The sequence below is a fragment of the Phyllobates terribilis genome, unplaced genomic scaffold (assembly GCF_046119375.1).
Source record: "Phyllobates terribilis strain yellow unplaced genomic scaffold, ASM4611937v1 Scaffold_2__4_contigs__length_985480577, whole genome shotgun sequence".
In the NCBI taxonomy this organism is placed as follows: Eukaryota; Metazoa; Chordata; class Amphibia; order Anura; family Dendrobatidae; genus Phyllobates; species Phyllobates terribilis.
This window is the reverse complement of record NW_027362762.1, coordinates 145,380,741-145,401,163: the sequence shown is the minus strand read 5'-3', so window position 1 is coordinate 145,401,163 and position 20,423 is coordinate 145,380,741. Positions and strand designations below refer to the sequence as shown.

General features: G+C 43.9%; 1 protein-coding gene across 1 annotated transcript in view; it reads right to left on the bottom strand.

Annotated features, from left to right (window-relative positions):
• The window catches only part of ESPL1 (extra spindle pole bodies like 1, separase), a 41,300-nt gene that overhangs the window by 9,298 nt on the left and 11,579 nt on the right, over positions 1-20,423 (bottom strand). The window contains exons 7-26 of the mRNA XM_073662946.1: positions 20,185-20,378; positions 19,649-19,891; positions 19,235-19,379; positions 18,312-18,465; positions 18,070-18,209; positions 17,022-17,156; positions 15,438-15,557; positions 14,763-14,934; positions 14,054-14,182; positions 13,787-13,943; positions 9,158-9,267; positions 7,913-8,895; positions 7,432-7,810; positions 5,744-5,914; positions 5,292-5,505; positions 3,357-3,532; positions 3,149-3,276; positions 2,396-2,518; positions 1,932-2,087; positions 36-206 (exon numbers count right to left, since the gene is read on the bottom strand). Of these exons, the coding sequence (XP_073519047.1) occupies positions 36-206; positions 1,932-2,087; positions 2,396-2,518; positions 3,149-3,276; positions 3,357-3,532; positions 5,292-5,505; positions 5,744-5,914; positions 7,432-7,810; positions 7,913-8,895; positions 9,158-9,267; positions 13,787-13,943; positions 14,054-14,182; positions 14,763-14,934; positions 15,438-15,557; positions 17,022-17,156; positions 18,070-18,209; positions 18,312-18,465; positions 19,235-19,379; positions 19,649-19,891; positions 20,185-20,378 (4,200 nt within the window). The remainder of the gene's footprint in view (positions 1-35; positions 207-1,931; positions 2,088-2,395; positions 2,519-3,148; positions 3,277-3,356; positions 3,533-5,291; positions 5,506-5,743; positions 5,915-7,431; positions 7,811-7,912; positions 8,896-9,157; positions 9,268-13,786; positions 13,944-14,053; positions 14,183-14,762; positions 14,935-15,437; positions 15,558-17,021; positions 17,157-18,069; positions 18,210-18,311; positions 18,466-19,234; positions 19,380-19,648; positions 19,892-20,184; positions 20,379-20,423) is intronic.

The window sequence follows — 20,423 nt, the reverse complement described above, 5'->3', positions numbered from 1 at the left end:
ACTGTAGGTCATCTGCGGAAAATGTCGCAGCTCACCTTATCCAATATGAGAACTAGATGGCCAACAGTAGGTTCAGTTTTCAACTTCAGCCTGTCCACAGCTTTCTGAAGAAGCTCCTCCGCATGTTCAGGGTCCGAAGTACAAAATCCCTGGACCAAGGAACGGATGTGCTGTGGGGTTAAGTGTTGGCCACCTCCTAAAATGACCTGCAATGAGAAAGCCTTAATGTACAATTGATTCTATGTGTCCACGTAGCGTTTTTGTCTCATTTTTGCGGCGTATTTACAGCCGCGAAAACGCTTGTAAAACAGTCTGCCATGCAAAGCAATGTGAATTCGGATGTGCTGTGCACATGATGCGCTAATTTGCGCGCCGAATTCGCATTGGTTTGCAAAATGCAGCATGACCATTTCTACCGCGATTACGCTGCAGCGTAATCGAGGTGCGTGTGGTACCCGGGATGAAGACGAGACTACAACTCCTCTTAATCCCGGCTACCACGCGGTGAAAAAAAAGAAATAAAAAAGTTAAAAATAAACAAAACCTGTATATTCACCTCTCCGGCGGCCCCCGGCCGCATCTTCTCTCTTCAGCGTCCCGCAGTGTACTGTCAGGACCTGCGGTGACATCATTTAGTCACCTGATGATCACGCGACCGCTAACGTCGGCGGTCAGGTGATGGACGTCACCGCAGGTCCTGACAGTACACTGCGGGACGCTTAAGAGAGAAGACGCGGCCGGGAGCAGACCGGGGGCCGCCGGAGGTGTGAATATACAGTTTTTTTTTTTTTGTTTTTTTACTATAGATGCTGCATTTAAAGCATCTAAGTTGTTCACACATTATAAATCCATGCCGGTTGGATGGATTTATATTGTGTGACCAACTTGTCAAGGACTTTTCCAAGTGATGCTCAAAATCACTTGGAAAAGTGCTTGAAAAAACGCATGCGAAAACGCTGAAAAAACACTTCTCTCTGGCAGAAAAACCGCATGTAAATTTGCATGCGTTTTTTCTGCTAGAGGCAGGCAAAAACGCTCTGCATCAAATCTGCTACGTGGGCACATAGCCTAACAGTGAGTACTTTGTACTAGAGTAAGTAAGGCCTATTCACTGTGTAAATGAACAGATATACAATTATCTAATACACTTGGTGCTATGGCTTGCCGTCCGTGAATGACACTTTGTACAGTGTGCTGCCACTGAATGTACACGAGATAGTATCCCCTCTGCGGAGAGCTGCAGTAATGTATTCAGGCCAGGCAATAGTCTGAGCTGCACGGCCTGGGCTTGGGACAGCTACTGCTGATGTATTATACACAGGATTAAAAATAATAATAAAAAAACATATACACTACTGTGTTACATCCTTTCCAGGTGTTCCTGAAATGCTTAATGCATTTCACTGTTAACCAAATAAAATTTAAAAAAAAAAAAAAAAAAAAAAAAAAAAAAAAAAAAAAAAAAAAAAGGGGAATAATAGGACCGTACCCTAAAATTTAGTTTGGTACAGCCGTTTATCTGTTTTAAGTTTTTAAAGGGGTATTCCCAAGATAGTGAGTAATCTGCTAACTTTAGAATAGGGGATAACTTACTGATTATGGGGGTCTCTGACTGCCAACGCCAAGTGATCCTGAATCTGGGGGCTCGAACCCAGGTACCTGGCTCCGCAGTCTGGAATAAAGTGAATGTGCACAACGCTTGACTGCAGCGCCATTCATCGCTTATGGGAGGGATGAAGTGTCGAGCACAGCAGCCATTTCTGACAGTCCCATAGGCAATGAAGACAGCAGAGATCCAGCATGTGCACCTTGCTACATTCAAAATGGGGCCCTGCAGAGACTGTTCCCTGATTCCAGAGCCTCAACGATCAGATTCCCAACAATAAATAAGGGACAACTAAGTTATAAGGAATAACCCTTTAACTAGTCACCTTCAGAAGTGCAGTTTCTGATCTCCTCCAGCCACACATGGCAAGGGCCTTGGAGAGTCCTTTAGCTTCATCTTCTAATGCTGCCATGGAGCATGGTGGAGACAGCAGACTCTTCCAACATCCGAGCACCTGATCATCTAGTGACTGTATTAAAGCCTACAAGGAAAAGCAGTGTGAATGTATGAACATTACCCCCATGGTGTAGATAGCTCACAGTACTGGGATCTCAATGGAGACAAGACATTCACCAAAAGACTAATAATAAATGAATAGTGAGGATGAAGTGCGTCCACCTGCAATCACACACAGCTGTGCTTCAATGGGGCCAATTTATTAAAACCAGGCTTTGTCAAGTTGTTGGTTCCATCAGTCAAAAGCATATACCAAGGGTTTCTCTCACACTCCATTTTTCAGAAGATAATTTACACAACTTAAAGAAAACAAACTCCAGCACTGCTGGGCACCTTCATGCGGCCGTCCAGAGCCGTGCGTCCTGCCCACCATTCCTTTTTATCAGTCAGACAGTTGACAGTTTTCTGCTCTTTCTGAATTTCATCAAACTCTTGTAGTGCCGAGCTCAGAGGCAACTATTGGAAAAACAGTAGTGGTATATTATTTATATGTGGCAATAGGAGAAGGGTAGTTTTCTCATATCAAAAGCCTAAACCACAGCCCTAAAACTCTCAATGGGCAAGAGGGACCTTGTGCTTCGGGGTGTGACTACTTTTTAGGCAAACGTTCCACGAGCAGAGCCTTCTTTGCTGAATGGCACCATGTTAAGAGTTGTTGGGATTAGCGTCCACAGCACCTGTTTTCAGGGGTATTCCCAGATCACATATTTGTTAAATCTGGATGCCGGCAATCTCTCACACAATCGTGGCCCCGTCCCATGCTGCTGTCCGTGTAGAGATGGTCAGAGATCCCATATACGTGCTTGGCCCTTTCCATTCATTTGTATGGGACTTCTAACCACTTGTCCACTGACCGTGAGCAGCGGGGCCTCAGTCTTAAGATAGATGGCAGAAACCAACATCCACCAGCGATATTGGATATGCCATAAATGTACGAGGTGGAAACACACCTTTAAAGTTTAGCTGAGACATGGGCACATCTAACAGTAATCAGTCCCCCTAATAAACCCACACGTGTCCTACTCCCGGGTATTTAGTCTTCCAATACTGACATAACTATTTACTATTCAGAGATGTGATGGTTACCTTCAGATGTGATGTAGGAATTTGTACAGTAACGGGAGCGTTCCCCTGTTCGAGCCTACAAAGTAGCAGGGTATCTCCAGGACTCCTGGTCTGAGAGTCCGCTAAGGTCAGTATGCACACCGCCGTGTCTGTAAGATAGAAGATCCGGGTTAGAACTTCTACCACAATGGTGAGAAGACCAGTCCGGCTCCAGAACAATCATACATACTTGCTGGGATCTGAGTGATCTGCTCCTTGAGTGAATGTGCTTGTAGGGACTGTTTTGGGAACTGGAAAAGAGCCTCAAGCTGTGAGAGATACTGAACCCGGGGGTCCTTGTGATCATCTAGAGACAGGCACTGTAACTGGTCAGTCACGTCAACCAAGCCCTCCTTCTTTAATTTCCTAAGAGATGTGAAATCAAATGCTTTATTTCGGGGACACTGGCACTGGTCTGTGGGCAGGGAGCAGTATTTTAGCTTATTTCCATTACCATGGATGGGGCATGGACAAGAGTGACAGGCAAAAAAACAAGCAGCTTAGTTTGTGAAATCTAATCCACCTATAAAAGGAGATCCTATAATCTGATAAGGTGTTAGATGTGGATTACTAATGCTGCATTCTCAGGAGCCTGTACTGTTATCCTGCAGTTTTGCATATGGTAATAGGACCGGACTAGTCCTGCCACAGATCTTTTAATGATCTCCAGCAAGCAGAATGCATACAATCCCTGTTCTGGTGGGACCAAACTGCCAGTCATGCCCCAAGGAGGTGTGGCTAGAGATCCAAGGCAGGAATAGCTCTGTAAAAGACACCTCAAAAGGCTAGTCCTGTCTCATTTGCATATGCAAAGCTGCAGGAGAAAAGTACATTACATTGCATCATTTGCAATCCACATCACACACCTTGCTGGAAGGATTTCACCCACTATACTATTTACTGGTGCATGTAGCTCTTACAAAGATAAGTCCAGCAATACCTTTACATGGCCAGTCTGTTTCTCCATTACTAAGAAATCAGTTTGAGTCGATATGTAAATGATTCTGAAAAGCTATGGTAGATCTGAAGCCTCTGTCACTCCAGCTCTACTCCCCACCTAGCGCCACCTCCTAGTACTTTACCGATGACTCTTTTGCTTGAAGTTACACAGCATAGAGGCTGCCAGTCTAGCGTAAGGCAGCAGCACTGGGTGTGCAATAGAGCTGGAGTGACAGAGGCTTCAGATGTACAAATGGCTTTTTAACCTCATTTAAATTCAATTAAAACACTGATTTCTCAGTAATGGAGGAACAGACTGGCCATGTAAAGGTATTGCTGGACTTGTCTTTGAAAGAACTACATGCACCTATAAATAGTTTGGTGGGTGAAATCCTACTTAACGATTCCCTTTAAAGAAATGAGAATGAGTACTGCTACAGTAGCAGTCGAAGACAGATAGGGGATCTGACAAGTTCCCTTTAAAGCCCATCTGTCAGCCATTTTCGCTTTAGTAAATAATAGCCATAAACTTTCTGAAGCATCTTTCTTAGAGCTCTGTGTTGTGCCAATTCGGTTATTCCTCCATGAAATGTATGATTGAGCTGACAGCGGAGCGTTACCCATTTGGACGCTGTCAGTGTGAGAACATGGCCCTATCCTGCTGACTGTATAGACATCATAAATGGTAACATCCAGTTCATAATTTATTCACACACTATTTTAGGAGGTATAAACAGAGGAATGGTATAATGCAGAGTTATAAGGAAAGTGGTGTAAAAAATGAGAAAATCGGTTATTTATTGCAATATCCATGTTATGAGAACAGATGAGAAAACCTCCTCATCACAGAAAGGGTTACATATTGCTAGGATATACCATCACATAGTGATCACTGTCGGCCTGACTGCTGGACTAAAGCTCTGCAGTACTGGTTTAGCACAGCAGGGAGCGCCACTGTCGGGGAAAACCGCTAGTCAGTCCCCCACTGATCAGAAAGTGATTGCATATCCTTTACATACATCTCATCCCTTTGGAGTTTTTTTTTTAATTAAACCACTTTATTAAAAGAGTTAATATTTTATACAAAAAGGATCAGTTCTGTTCCAAGGAAGCGTTTGTAACAAATTTTCTCTTTTTCACAGCAAAAGTTATTCAAAGTTGCACATAATTTACTAACGTATGTTACCTTCGCTTCCGATGAATGTCGCTAAGTAACTGATGTCGCAACGTGACAGAAACAGATTCACTAACTAGCAGAGCAGTCATATACGGGTCTTGTCCTCCAGAGCAAAGGGCGAGAAGCCGGCATAATCTGGAGTATAAGGCACAAGGCGGAAAATGGGCTACTGACGCCAAAGCCTCGCAAAGAAGAGACGAGACGGAGCTGAGATCAGAGATACCTGGAGAGAAGAAAATGCATCAAGAGGAGATTCACACTAGGGAGATAAAATAGGACTATTACATGCTATAAAATACACTCATAAAAAGGTATGAAAGGAACATCTCATCTGACACCAATCCACGATACAATGCTCATTGTGTATAGTAGTAGTTATCAGCCAGGGACCATTAGTCAGGGCACTTGTAATCCACTGCCGAATTCTCTGCTAGTTTCCATTTCATGTGAGGTCTACTTACTGAATGTATCTGGTAGAGAAGAAGAAAGGCCAGAAAAAGTGAAAATATTTGCATGCGTTTCCCGCTGTCGCGTTCCTGACGTCCAGGTCTGCAGATCCCCTCCAACGTCTCTTCTAAGAATTTCGCACTCTGCCACCTTCTCCTTTTTCGTGGATTTTTGCCCCTTGTGACCTAGTTTATGGGATATATAATATCATACAACAAATCTTAGATATTAGAATATTAGGTAATCCTAAAACAAGTGGCTCTCATAATCCAGTTTCATTGAAGGCAGCCATCTTTCTATCTGAATAAAAAGGGCTGGGTACTATCCCTACTATGGGAGATGTAGCAGCCAGGGTGGAAAATGAATAATGTCCAGAGAAGCGAACCTCCAGATATTTATCTGCAAGATGGTGGCAGATGACTAAATGAGTGAAAACATCAGTTGATGGTTACATGGGTAAAGGAAATCAAAGCTCACACATGGGGACTAGGAAAATGGGGCTCTCTGGTTAGTTTAGGGGAGATCTTTTAGGCTTGTCCACATAAATCCTTAGTAGTGATGAGCGACTATGCTCTGCTAACCCTTTCGGCGAGCATGCTCGGGTGCTCACCGCGTATTTTCAAACGCTCTCGTGCTCATTATTTGCGACTGTTTCTTAGGCATTCGTCACATGTATTAAAGCTAAGAAACAGGCATTCCTCACATGTATTAAAGCTGTCAAACACTTGTAAATCATGAGCACGAAGTGACTAAAACATAACACCCGAGCACACTGAAGATACTTGGAAAACACTCGAGCATGCTCGTAAATCTCAAGTAACGAACATGTTCGCTCATCACTAATCCTTAGTATCAGGTTCGGTTTTATAGGAATGGTTGTGATCCGGTCTCTGGGTTACACCTACACTTATCCAGTGCAACAACAGATTTGCCAGACAGGTGGGAACAATCACATTGCAAGCAATGTGATCAACTCCGCTATCAGTTTACAGCCGGCATTTTTGTTAAACGCCATGTGAAAACCTCTATGCATCGCTGCCAGCTATATGTAGACCCAGCCTTACTCTGCTTTGATAGTTTTCCATATATACTAGTGACAACAGGCCAACATTCACAATATCACATGCTTAAAAGGATTGTACACTACTCAGACAGCCCATTCTCAATCGCTAGGTTTCCCCCTTATAAAATGATAGCAACTATATTGCTCTCTGGTTTGGGCGTTATTCCAGTCGTGTTGGTGCCAACTCTCCCGGGGCTTGTGTGCCATTACCTCACGGGATCCATATAGCCAAATCAGCGGTCATTTCACTCTCCCTTCCTTCAGACAAATCAGATATCTAGGGAAAGTGATAGCCGCTGCAGGTCCGACTTCCTCCGGAGGTCAATCAAGTCAGAAGAAAGGGAGAGTGAAGCCAGCCCCGATTACGTTATGCAATCCATGCAGCCAATGTCACACAAGCCCCGGGAGACCCGGCACCAACACTGCTAGTACGGCATCTATGCCAGAGTTGAGTATCTGTTATTTTATAAGGGGGAACATCAGTGATTGAGAATTGGTTGTCTGAGTAGTGGACTACTCCCTTAATGTATCCATTTGTGCAGTTACCAAAAATTAGTTTTCAGAACAGGGATTTTCATGTTCTACCTTGCAAGTTTTTACATCAGACTATACCAGAACCTTCAGGTACCAGCCAATTACCTTTTGATGGTTTGGGGTCCTCCGAATCAGATGCCCGCAGTTCATCAATGCTAAAATCTAACAACTCAGGTTCTTCCTCTATTGAGCGTAATACTTCCAGGGGAGCAGTTTCTAATTTTCCTTGTGGACGCCGCCGTTGCATGCCAGGAGAGCTGCTCTCTTTTGGAGCCTTTTTTGTGCTTCCTCTTCCTTTTCTGGTCCGGCTCTTTGTGGTCAGGTCATCCTCATCAGACTCTGAAACAGCAGGTGCTGCAGAGCTCCTGGAGCTTGCTCTTCCCCGGGTACCAGGCTTGGCACGCTCCGTTGGATTTTTATTATTCCAAGTTGGATCATTGTCAGTGTCATCTGGCATTTCCAAATCACTGTCGCTGAAATCAACCTGAAAAACGGGTAAAAGTTTAGAGAAGCCTCCAACACTAGTCCCTTCTTACCACGATACACAGACAGTATTGTCACACACAGGGCGACGGTCAGGCCTCACCTTGATCACTGCTCTAGTCTTACGTCTTCTTGGAGCTCTCGGCTCCAATTCTGGCTGGAAAGACTCTTCATTGTAGACGATGACTGAACTCTTTTTGGAGAGCGTTGATAGAAGAGGCTTGGATTGGGAGTTCAGACGGTCCTTTCGCATCGGAGTTTGAGCCTTGCTAAGCGCAGAAGGAAGAGAGGAATCAGATTCCTCCTGAGAAAATATGTCATTAAAATCTGCTGAAATCAGGCGAGATCCCTTCCTTTTATTGGTAGATGATACTGAAGAGGTCATGTTGCTCTTGAGACTGGCCGCTTTTTTCATTGCCTCTTGTTGAGGTTTCCAGCCCCACACCTGCATGAAGAGATCTGCAATGCATCCACCATGTTTGGTTGCCAGCTTGTAAATGGAGTCTAATGCTTTCACTAGTAGAAGACTCGCCATCCAGTGCTTGGGAAAAGTAGTTGGACGAGAAGAGACAAAGCGTAAACCATCTTCTAACATCCTCTCGGGAAGATTAGGAGGGGACACTAGATCCTGGTAAACCCGAGCAGTGAGCGCATCAGTAATTCCCAGCTCTGCATACTTTGCACACAGGAGCCGATGCAAAATTTTAGAAAATCTGAGGGTAATGGACTGACAACGCTTTAGAGCAGATGGTAACAAGGCTCGGCTCTGGGGGTCATTTTCTGCTTGAGCAACCTGCCACCTTGTGCAAAGCAGGGCGAGGACGAGGTCTGAGCACATGGAGCACGTGCACTCTACTGTATGCGACACAAACTGAGGAAGGCTCTTCAGAGATGACAGTGCAATAGTAGGAGATTCCGGAGGTTTCGCCAAGTCTCTGGTTTCCACAAACTTAAACTGAACACCCTTGAGAAAGTCATCTGTTGGAGGGCTAGGTGTGATCTCAGGAGCCTTGCCTTTTTTATTTGACTGCTTCCCTTTGGAAAGTTTTATTTTTACTTCTTTTTCTTGAGATTTTGTAGAGAAATCTTTTGAAGAGAAGGATTGAATATTCAGTTAGAATGCAAAAGTAAATTACAAACTAATGATTGTCAATGTGACCGTCACAAAAGAACAAAATAAAACCCAAAACAACCCTGTTGAATTATTAGTCGCACTTGAGTTTGCTAACAGTCTTAAATTGAGTGACTCATGTGACCTGCAAATGTTTTTTTTTGGTTGCGACTTGCCGAGAAGAACGGCAGTCTATGAACCAGCCTCAATATAGTCCCAGTCTAAAGTCCAACTTACCTATACAAGACTCCATGAGGAAAGCCACGTACTGCAAGTCATCCTCACATTGTTGGGGCTCGGCACGTAAAGTCTCTAGTTCTGCCTTCCTCACCAAGAAGTCGGCACAGCTGCAACATGAACAGTTTCAGATTTCAGAAGTTTGGCGGGATGTAAACATTTAGAAAATAATTCTATTAATAAAAGGAAAATTTATCTTGCTAGCAAAAGCAATGTCAAGAAAACCAAAGCGTATACGTTTATGAGACCCTTAGCAAGTAAACCAAAGCTGGAAAAAAAAAAAAAAAAAAAAAAAATTCTTTATTTCAATAATCGTTAATTTGTAATAGATCAATATATTCTGTGATGTACTAATAAAAAAAGACGCTCCAATTTTTATTTTTTTTACCTTGAATGCTGTTGCTGCGTTTTGATCTATTTCTTTAACATACCGCAGCCAGAACTGACCATTATCTGAAAGGGGACAATCCCTTTAAGACGCAATATTCATTGAGACACTGCTTTTTCTACGTAAACTAAAGCTAGAAAAAAAAAAACTAAAAATGGCATACTGTCTGATTTAGTGAGACAGCAAACCTCAGATAACGCTGGTAATCTGGGTGGATGGGCACATGGTAATATGCGTTTCTTAGGTCTATTGTCATGGCTACCAAGTTTTTCCCGATCAGAGGAACCGTGGATTTTACAGACTCCATTTTGAATCTTTGATAAAGAATATACTGATTCCGCCGCTTCAGGGTGATAACCCGGTGGGTTCTGTTTGTTTTTTCAACCAGGAACAATCTTGAGTAATGTCCCTTGCCCTGCTTCTGGCACGGGAGTAATTACTGCTAGAGATAGAATTTGTTGAAGCTCTGATGTTAGAACTTTCTGAAGTTTTGCTGACAGGAGAGATGTTATTTCCAGTCTCTGAGGAGGAAAGGAGGAAAATTCTATTTTTATTCCTGACCTGACCCAGTCTAGGATCTTGCGGTTTGATGTCATCTTCCCCCATTGCCTGAAGAATCTGGAGATCCTGCCCCCTACTTGTCTGGCGTCATTGCCTATCAGAACATTGGGACTGAAAAATGTTTTTACCTCTACCCCCTTTGGGGTAGCTCGAGACCAGATTTACCCTTTCCTCTGTTTGAGGGATTATATGTTTGAGGGGGACGAAATCGCCTCTTTTTTGGGTGTTTTTGGTTCTGGGAGAGATTTCTTTTTAATCGGACACCTTCTCCTATAAATTGTCCAGCGCTGGACCAAACACATACTCCCCTTTGAAAGGTATGGAGCATAACTTGGATTTAGAAAGGATGTCACCACTTCACCTCTTTAACCATAGTGCCCCTTCTTGCGGTATTGGAGAGAACCGAAGTTCTTGCTGCAATCCGGACAGATTCAGGAGAGGCCAGAAGATCTCCTCTGGAGGTACCGCTCTGGATATAATCTTCTAACTGATGTAACCAGCGGAACAGGGTTCTTGTGACACAGGTGGAGGCAACATTTGTTCTTAGAGCAGCAGCTGATGTCTCCCATGACTCTCTCAGTAAACTGTCCATCTTACAATCAAGTGGATCCTTAAGATGAGAGGAGTCTTCAAATGGTAGGGTAGTCTTTTTCACTACCCTGGCCACCTGAATGTTGACTTTAGGAATCTCTGTCCAGCATTTAGAGATGTTTTCATCTAAGGGAAAGCGATCCTTTAGGTCAGATGGGATGTTCAGCCTTCTTTCTGGAAATTCCCATTCATCCAGAATTAAATTCTGGAATTGTCATGAATGGGGAACACCATTTTATTTCTTGATCTCAATTCCCCAAACATCTCATCTTGGACCATACGTGGCGTTTTTTCTTCTTCCACGGCCATTGCGTTTCTGACGGAAAGTAAAAGTTACTCCATGTCAGAAGAGAAGAAAAATTTCCTATCCTCCTGATCAGTACTGATGTCTGGAGTGACCTTGCCTTCTTCTAACCATTCCTCTTGGGCTGAATTTTCTGCCTCAGTCTGAGGAATTTTCTGGGGCGTACTTCCTATTTTTTGATACTGAGGGGACCCCCCCCCCCCCCAAAAAAAAAAAAGATTGTGAGAAGGTGGCTAAAGGACTGGATCTCCTGGCGCACCATTCCCCTGACTTCATCCATTAGGGATGGTTGTTCCTCACGGACAATCTTCTTCATACACAGCCTTTTTGTGGGAGGGTGGGTGGGTGTTTCTTATTACAAATGGCACATCTGCCTGCGACTTGCTGGTTTATCTTTTGATTTTGGTGCAGGATCCTTGTCACCCTAAAACAAGGGGAAGTCATAAGAACAGATCCTGCACAGAGATGGACTTACCCTTACCAGACCATACTGACTGGGCCAGGGTTTGCGCTGGGCTCTGCAGATGCAGCTTTAGGGGCAGACACATCCATCTTTAGAACCTCAGTCCTACCTTATGGTGTCTTACATCAGGGTCCTTTTATACAGGAACCGAGATGCAATGCTGTCCTTATCCAATAGAATGAGGCCCCCACTCCTGATGTCAGGTCCTCCAATCCTGATTATTGCGCTTTGGTTTTTTTTTTTAAATTTCAATGTCCCACTCTGGAACGCAACCGGAAGTGACGACGCGGCCATTGAATGGACCGGCGCACGTCACTTCCTATGCGCTCTCCATGCGGCCGGCTTACACAGGAGGAAAGCATTGCATGCAGGGAGAGGGGGAGACATTGCAACTGGCTGGGGAGCTACGGGAGGACCCCAGCCAATATCTTCTCACCATCCAGCATTACATGAGCTCTGGAGGATGGTGCGGTCCCGCCGGGAGGCAGGAGCAGCGAACATGGAAGGAAGGCACAGGGCGATCGATCCATGGCTGCTCGGCTGAAATGTACCGATTTTGGGGAAGCTGATTGCCGGCCACAGCCCCACCAGAAGGAAACCTCTTCATCCCTTAGGGACAGGAAAAACACTGGGGTTAGAGGGAAGGGGAGGCTATTTAACCTCTTGTTTCCTGTCCCTAATTAGGATGGGGAGGCAACCTCCTGTTGGTGCTGTCGTGGAGGGGATTAGAGAAGTATTCTTTATTTCAATTTCATTAAAATTCATAAAGATTTGACAACATGAATAAACATAATAGATATTGAGTGAGGTTAAAGGGTAATCAAAATTCTCTGAAGTCCCTAATAGAACCCTATTCTTACCCCTGTCAGCAGAGGTTAGCATCCTAATATATAAGCGATATGGCGCCCCTGCTCACCGTGGACTTGACCCTATTGGTCACTATATAACCCTAGTCCTAAATTGAGCAATGGAACTCTGGGTCCCCTACTGCAGATTTTGGTGCACATTGTAAGCACCTCTGTACCTTACCACTATCCCCTGATGAACCCCTAGAATGGAGAAGAGGGGGGAAAACGTGTCAGGACTTGGTTCTTATGCAGTATACAGATAAGTGGATACCTTTTTATTAAGGTCACTGCACATCAATTGATTTTAGGGGATATTGTATCCTATGAAATGCTGTTATGACTATTGTGTGATACAGAAATTGAGAGCAGTCCCTACTTTTTGATTCTCAAAATTGAGCATTTTTTGAGGATTGCTATGTCTGGATTTGACTTTCTTAATGCCTGGCGGGGGGTGGGGTGAGAGAATATGCTCTTTTCGGCATACTTACATAACTTTTTCTCTCATGACTGACCTCATGGTGGGTGTTGTCTGAATTTGCCCTTTTTTGTTAAAAAATAAACTACGCCATCAGCACCATACCCAGGTCCACAGGAGAGTCCCCACTGCGGCTCCCGGTGTTCAGCTGCAATGCCAACACCACGACGACAGCGCAGCAGCCAATCACTGAGGCTCTGAATTACAGCGGTTTGTTATTTTTAAAAAAATAACTGCACCCGTGGCAAATTATCTGAAATGGGACAACCCTTGTAAGAGCTTTAATGGTTTTTATAACTGTGAATAAAATCTTAGAGGGCTTGTACAAAGTCTAAGTGCTCACCTAAGCGTGGATAACTTACTGATTACGGGGGCTTTGACTGCTAGTACCACCAGAACAGAGATTTATAGCCCTGCCTGTACAGGGCAGTGATCAGGATGCACAGCACCGCCCCATTCAATCTCTCTGGGACCCCCACCCATCTCCAGAAAAGGGATCTATAGCCCTGCCTATATAGAGCAGTGATCAGGATGCACAGCACCGCCCCATTCAATCTCTATGAGACTGCCACAGAGAGCCGAGCGCTATACCATAGGTGATCACTTTCAAATTTTGTACAAACTCTAAGGCTGAAACTTCAGTAATGGCTCTGATAATGCATAAGCTGCTCAGAAGTCAATAGGAGATCACATGAGATTAGGTATTCTAATGAACACTGCCTCTTAATAAATGGAACCCATTGTTACAGGTCTTTGAAATCTATAGATCTGCATAATAATTTGTTCCAACATTTTTTGGGCAAAATAAATGTTGGACCAATGGTAACTCCACCTCGTTGTGCTTACCCAAGCCTTTTTTTTTTTTCCCCTGCAACATTTCAAGAAGTGTCTAGATGAGGACGAGGTGCAGATCAATTGGCCATATATGACGTGGCACAAAGCCATTGATAAATTTCCTCCAAAGATTTATACAGAAGTGATCAGGGAATGGTTACTTACTGCCGCACGCTATTAAGACTCTTAGCTAGTCTTAGTCCCTCTAAACAAAAAGACTTGGCCTCGGAAACACTGCCAAGATGGCTCAGCGTGCTGATGAGATCCAGGGAGCAACTCAGCAGATCAGAAAGTACCTGCCACTTCTGGAGGAGGTTCTCTCCTAATAAGAGTGAAAAAAAAAAGTATAATGAATGATAAGATTAGAGAATTAAGATCAGGGCAGATTTATACAACAGATTATCCACATCCCCCATTAACCATCAGCATTACCATTGTCCACAAAGCGGGCATCAGATGTGGCCTTCGGAGTGGACAGAACATCATTTCCAAGTAAGAGAAGGACAATGCTCCTCAGCAACTTGTGGGCCTCGGTTAGAGCAGTTTCTGGGTTATGCCATCCTGGAAATACAAGATCTGAAGATTAAGGGTGTGTGCACACGGGCAAATGTGTGCAGAAAATGCAGAGTAAAATCATCCTGTGTGGATGTAACCCAAGACTCCAGATAACAGTGGAACCTCAAAAATATTAATGACGATGTCCAGTCCTGCAATGATTACATTAGTAGGAGCGGTATAAACAAAGCATTCTAAAAAATAGTCTGCCCAATTTGAAAAACTTCATTACATAGCAAATAGTCTTTATTACATTGGATTGAACAGCCCTTTAACTCATTCGGGACTGGCCGTTTTTTTCTTTTTTGCGCTTTTGTCCCCCCCCCCCCCCCCAAGATGCATATCCTTTTTAATTTTTCTTCCGATATAGCTGTATGTGGGTGTGTTTTTTTGTGGGAAAGGTTGTAGTTTTGTACTTTAGTTTTCAGTGACACTATTCATTTAAAGGTGATATTGCCGTTAATGTACAGCAGGTTGGTTGAAGGGGCTGAGAACACACAGTGTCAGGCACACTAGTCTGCTAGGTCCGGCAATGTCAGCTTATATACAAACAGCAAGTCTGCAAAAAAGCTGTAAAGGACATTACCGTGCGAACAGAGCTGCTTGTAGAGATCAGGGAGCAGAATTGAAGGTGGAAGCTGAAGAAACAGGGAAAGTTCCTGCAGAATTTGAACTTTCAGTAGGTACCAAGCTTTGGAAGACTTCTGCAGAGATGGATGTTGGAGAAGACCTACAAGGAGCTCTACTCCTTTATCAACCTATAATGTAGAAAGGAAAGTCAGAGTTAAAGGGAATCTATCAGCAGGTTGTTGCTATGTAATCTGACATGAGGTAGGGACAGAGACCCTGATTCCAGTGATGGGTCACAGTTTTCTCTGCTGCAGAGCTAAGATGTTGAGCCGTGTAGAACCCCATCCACACCACAGCTCTGTGTACACTGTGTAGTGACAGAGCCGCTAATGAGTGCTAGGGATATAGTTGGACTAGGAGGCACGAGGCCAGTTGTCCTGTAGTGAATCTCCTGCTGATAAAACTGATTGTATTGAAGCAGCAAAACACAGCACAGTAAGTGACAATGCTGTAATCAGGGACTCTGTCAACATTATGGTGCTCTCAGATTACCCAGCAAAAACCTGATGACAAATTCCCTTTAAATTGTGCTGAAGGACATTGCAGTTAAGATTTGTACTGAAAAGATCTAAAGGTAAAATGTGATTACCAGCACACTATACCAGTATGGAGGACAGCAATCACAATGTACCTGGTTCATCACCCTGAAAAGATGACTCTGATGCAGTTGAAACCAGCAATTAGTCAACACGTAGACGTCAGAGGAAGTGTCTGCTTGTAGCAGAGCAGCTTCTGCCTCCTGAAGGGTGACCTAAGAAATACAGAGCAGGTAAACGTACAGTGCGAGATACATCAACCACAAAAGACGCAGGACTAAGGACAGCATGGCAACATTCAGCGCAAGAGCCGGTAAGCCTGCTCTCCCACTAACATTACCAGAGCAAAACATCCTCTTCTTCCCTTATATACAACACGCATGAAAGGAGGGGGATGTATAAGATTAATGGGGCCAGATGGGTCTTCATACACCATCTGCAATATATGCAGTTAAGTGATTCAGATAAGGTGCATATTACACCAATCCAGCAACTAGTGAGGGACGTTTTCATGGCTGTGAATCTTAAAACTTACTTGTCCCAAGTAAGTGGGAAAGTAATGAATGAGTGTTATATCAGTGGGTCACCAGAAAACTGAAAATGGAGATATGTGGAGAGAGATTATATAATAATATATTTCTAGAATAGCCACGTGTGAATTTAAAGAGGACCTGTCACCAGATCACAAGGTGACAGTTTTCGCTCTTATTTTATTCCCTGCCCCCATCTATAAAAAAAAAAATGACAATCTGGTATACGGTTTTAGAGATGTAGGCTTTATTATTCAGTGTCAATTTTATGATCTTTACCAAGGGTGCGTGGCTCACAGGTTAATAATGAAGAGCAGACTAAAGACACGCTCCAGAGACACCCGTGAGCGACGCCCCCTTAGTAAAGATCATAAAAAAAAATGGAACTAAATTTAATAAAAAGCACATCTCAAACTATATAGGGAACTAACAAAAATAAAAATTAGAGAAAAATCTGCCGGCTTTTGACTTGGTAAGAGGTTTTATTTATAGGGGGCTTCCACAGAAAATGTATCATCTTGTTGGTTAGTACTGGGCAGAGTATTTGCAAGAGCATGGTAGCTCCCGTCAGCCTCCGAGCTTCTCCTCCGGATCCATGCTGACTTTAATGACCACGTGACCCGAGCGAAGAAATTCCAGGAAACAGCGGGGAGGCAGACAGGAGCCCCCATCATAAGTGCAATTCCTAGTACTAAACAAATAGAGAAAGAGGTTTTCCAATGACAATTGTTAACTGTAGAGAAAGGAAGAAATCAGTGTAATGACCAACAAATATTACAGGTGTCCATATAAAGGCAAGAGAGCAACCTTGCTTGTTAATACCTGTGGTTAAAGGGAATCTGTCAGCAGATTTTTGCTACCTCATCTTAGAGCAGCCTGATGTAGGCAAAGAGAAGCTGAATCCAACGATGTATCACTTAGATTATTGGGTGCAGCCGTTCTCACACAATCAGAGCTTTTAGATTTAGCATGAAGCAGAGCTGAGAAAGCTGCCCCCGCCCACACCACAGCTGACTCCGCCCACACCAGGCTCTATCTCATCTTGTCTTCAGATTACATAGCAAAAAACTTCTGACGGATTCCATTTAAAATAGTTGCTGATTACATTTGTCTTTTTTTTCAGATCCAAGATGGAGGGAACAGACGTACCTTCGCATACTCTGGACCCTCCAGATAAAACAGAAGTTTGGTTAAATGACACAGGGCTCCTGCCGCCCGGATGTGATCACCGAGGGAACTGCACAGATGTCTCACAAGTAGAAAGCTCTTTATAGCCTGCAAAGGCTGAGAAAACACAATCCGTGAGGTTATTGTGCTGGGTGGAGAGATGATCAGTTATCTTCTAAGGCTATGTGCCCACGATGCAGAAAATTTCTGCATCTCCCTGGCAGAAAAAACGCATGCAGATTGTGCATGCGTTTTTCCTGCCAAATAAATGCGGATTTGAAGCGTTATTCACATGCGTTTCCGCATGCGGATTTACAAGCACTTTCCAGGCGATTTTAGCATCACTTGGAAAGTGCTTGACAACTAGGTCACACTATATAAATCCATGCAAACAGCATGGATTTATATAGTGTGACCGTAAAAGAATGTTTAAAAATAAAAAAATAAACCTATACTTACCTTCCGATGGCCTGGCGTGTGTTGCTGCGCTCGCTCCTGTCTGCCAGCTGATCGCGGGACACTGCACTGAAGGGCCTACGGTCACATGACTGACGTCACCGCAGGTCCTTCAGTCCTGCCCGCAAGCACAGGGAAGGAGACCGGGGGCCGTCGGAAGGTGAATGTAATCTTTATTTTTTAATTTTATTCTTTTTTTTACAGGTACAATGGTACCCAGGTCTGGAGGAGAGTCTCCTGTCCTCCAGACTTGGGTACCATCCGCACATTGAAATGCATATAATAAGTGAGTACAAATGTACTGACACGGATTATGTGCGTCTCAATGCAAGTCAATGGCGGCGCTTACGCCGCGCTTCCGCAAAATTAATGGACATGCTGCGAATTTTTGAGCACAGCATAAACGCTGCGGAAAAATCCGCAGCATGGGCATTGACAGTGCGACTTGTCATTGGGGACCATGGGGGGCGGATTACCAAGCGTTTTTGAAGAGATTCCGCAGCATAAACGCATCGTGGGCACCCAGCCTTAATGACAAAAATAACAGCAAATGGCAAGAATAATTGTGATTCACCTTTCCCATGAGTCGAAACAGAGATGCCAACAGATGCAGCGAGAAAATAGTCTGTTCACCGCTATGGAGAGATGGAATATCGGGGCCTGAGAGGAGAGATTTCCACAAGTCCAGCGCTTCATCCAGGCCTTTCATGGGTCCTACTCCCCACAAAGAAGAAAAATGTTACAGAAACATAATCGCATATAAAACAGAGGAGTGTATTTTTTTTTTTATTATTAAAATTCAAAGTGATTTGTTACCCGCTTCCCCGGCCAGCGTGAAACAGATGCCATCCCTGGCAGACTGTTCATCCAGGAGTTTGTCTTCATAGTTGAGGTCATTGGGCTCGTATTCGATACCCGACCACTGGCGCTGGGCGTCGAGCTTTTCTCTCCTTTGTTGCTCCTCCAAACCCTGAAATTGAAAATAAGAACAAGGGACCTTTCCATTACAACCCAGCTGTACATTTAACCGTCATGGAGTAAAAAGTATCTGACATCTAACAAAAGCCCCATGGTCCTTGCATCTAGACTGCTCCAAGACCAGCAGTCTACCGCTCATGTATGGGCTGCTCGTTGCAGCTACTGTCCGATTTTCACATTGCGGTAGTGTGTAAAAATCACCTGTGATGTGCCACAGCTTCACAACAAATCCCGGTGAAACACACAAAACAATCCTGTTCTTCACTTGTACCTACAGATACAGCTAAAGCACATGATTTTTATGTATATGGACTTGCTGTAAACCCTTGGCACGTCACAGCCGTTTTTGATACAATTCCCAGCTGTGTGCCATACTACCGCCCCCCAGATGGCACATGAGAGCAAGAAACTTTTCCCCCCCCATTATATCCACATGGCTCCGTAAGGCATATAGGCAGGAGTTGTGTTAGGCAGGGGGCTACACGGCGACATGTGTTGTGAGGATTCGCATATAATGATTTCCTTTTGCGTTGCGAATTACCGCGAAAGTCACAAAAATTTCCAAATGTGTTTGATCTTCTGCCGCTGGTTGCAAGAGAATTCACCTGTCATAGATGCAATTTGGCTTTTTTTTTTTTCTTTAAAATAGCCATGGAACAGCAAGTCACAGAAATGTTTTTTGGTCTTGTCTGATAATTGCTTTCACGTGAAAAATGTCGCCATGTAACCCCAAGAGATAGAAAAATAAAAACTTCACGTACCTCACGCATGTTAGCTTCCAGCGTGCAGATATACTGCCACAGCAGCGCCTGCGCCTTTATGTCCAGCAACTGCTTTCGGTTTTCTAAACCTTGCAAAGCAGAATCAAGAAGTCTGAGGCAATTTTGCACAGCATCTAAGGCCGTACTGGGTAGAGGAAAAACAGAAAACATATTCACGCATCAATGATTGAATTTCAAAATGTCTTGATAAGTTTGAAGAGTTTTTGTCGTCTCCATCGTATATCCTAACTTCTTCAAATACTCGTTTATTGGCGGCGTAGTAGTTAGGACTGTTGGCCTGCTAACCTGGTACCCGTTCTATATTCTGCAATCACTACGTATCCCCCAATAGCAACGTCATAGATTTGACCACGACAATACTATATAACCCCCACTTCACGGGATCCACTTTACCATTCAGTCTGCCCAGAGTAGTCATGATAACAGAGGACTTGAGCAAGCTCAAGAAGGAAGGGCGGCCGGTGATTGGCCAGGCTGCTGTCTTCAGCGCAAAGTTCAAGGAGGTCACAGATTGTATTGTAGCGCTCCTGTCCGGTGTCACCATGGACAGATTTATAACCCTTCAATTCTTCTGCCAGGAGACAAACCATTAGCTCATGGTCCAAAGGATGATCTGCAAGTCCATCTTTCAATGTACTGTCAAGAAGAAGGAAAAAAAAAAAAAACCCACAAGCTTCATAAGAAATCATCAGATTGTATCCACAGGTTCTACTAATAATGGTAAAAGTTATCCGCATAAATACAGATGGATGAAAACTGCACCAGATTCATCAGAATGGAACACAAATCTGAAGTAGACACGGTAGATATTTTTCCTTACACTTATTTTGTGCCAAGAATATTGGGCAGCCCACAGCCAATTCGATTATGGGCACAGTTTGGTTAATAAAGGTCTGCCAAAGTACAAATTGCTTTGTAGTCTCACTCACTGCAGACGCAGATCTTCATCTCCATTCCTTGTACCATCAATTTTAATCCTAACCCAATGGGCAACCGGCTCCATTATCTGCTGAGAGACTTGAGAACGCAAAGCTCGTATCCAAAGGGTCACGGCTTCCAGTCCGAGGGCAGTGTGCCCGGCTTTCCTGCAGCTCTCCACATGCAGCTTAAAGCAGCGGTGAACCTGCGAAAACACAGGATCATGTACAGAAGATCTTCATTTATAAAG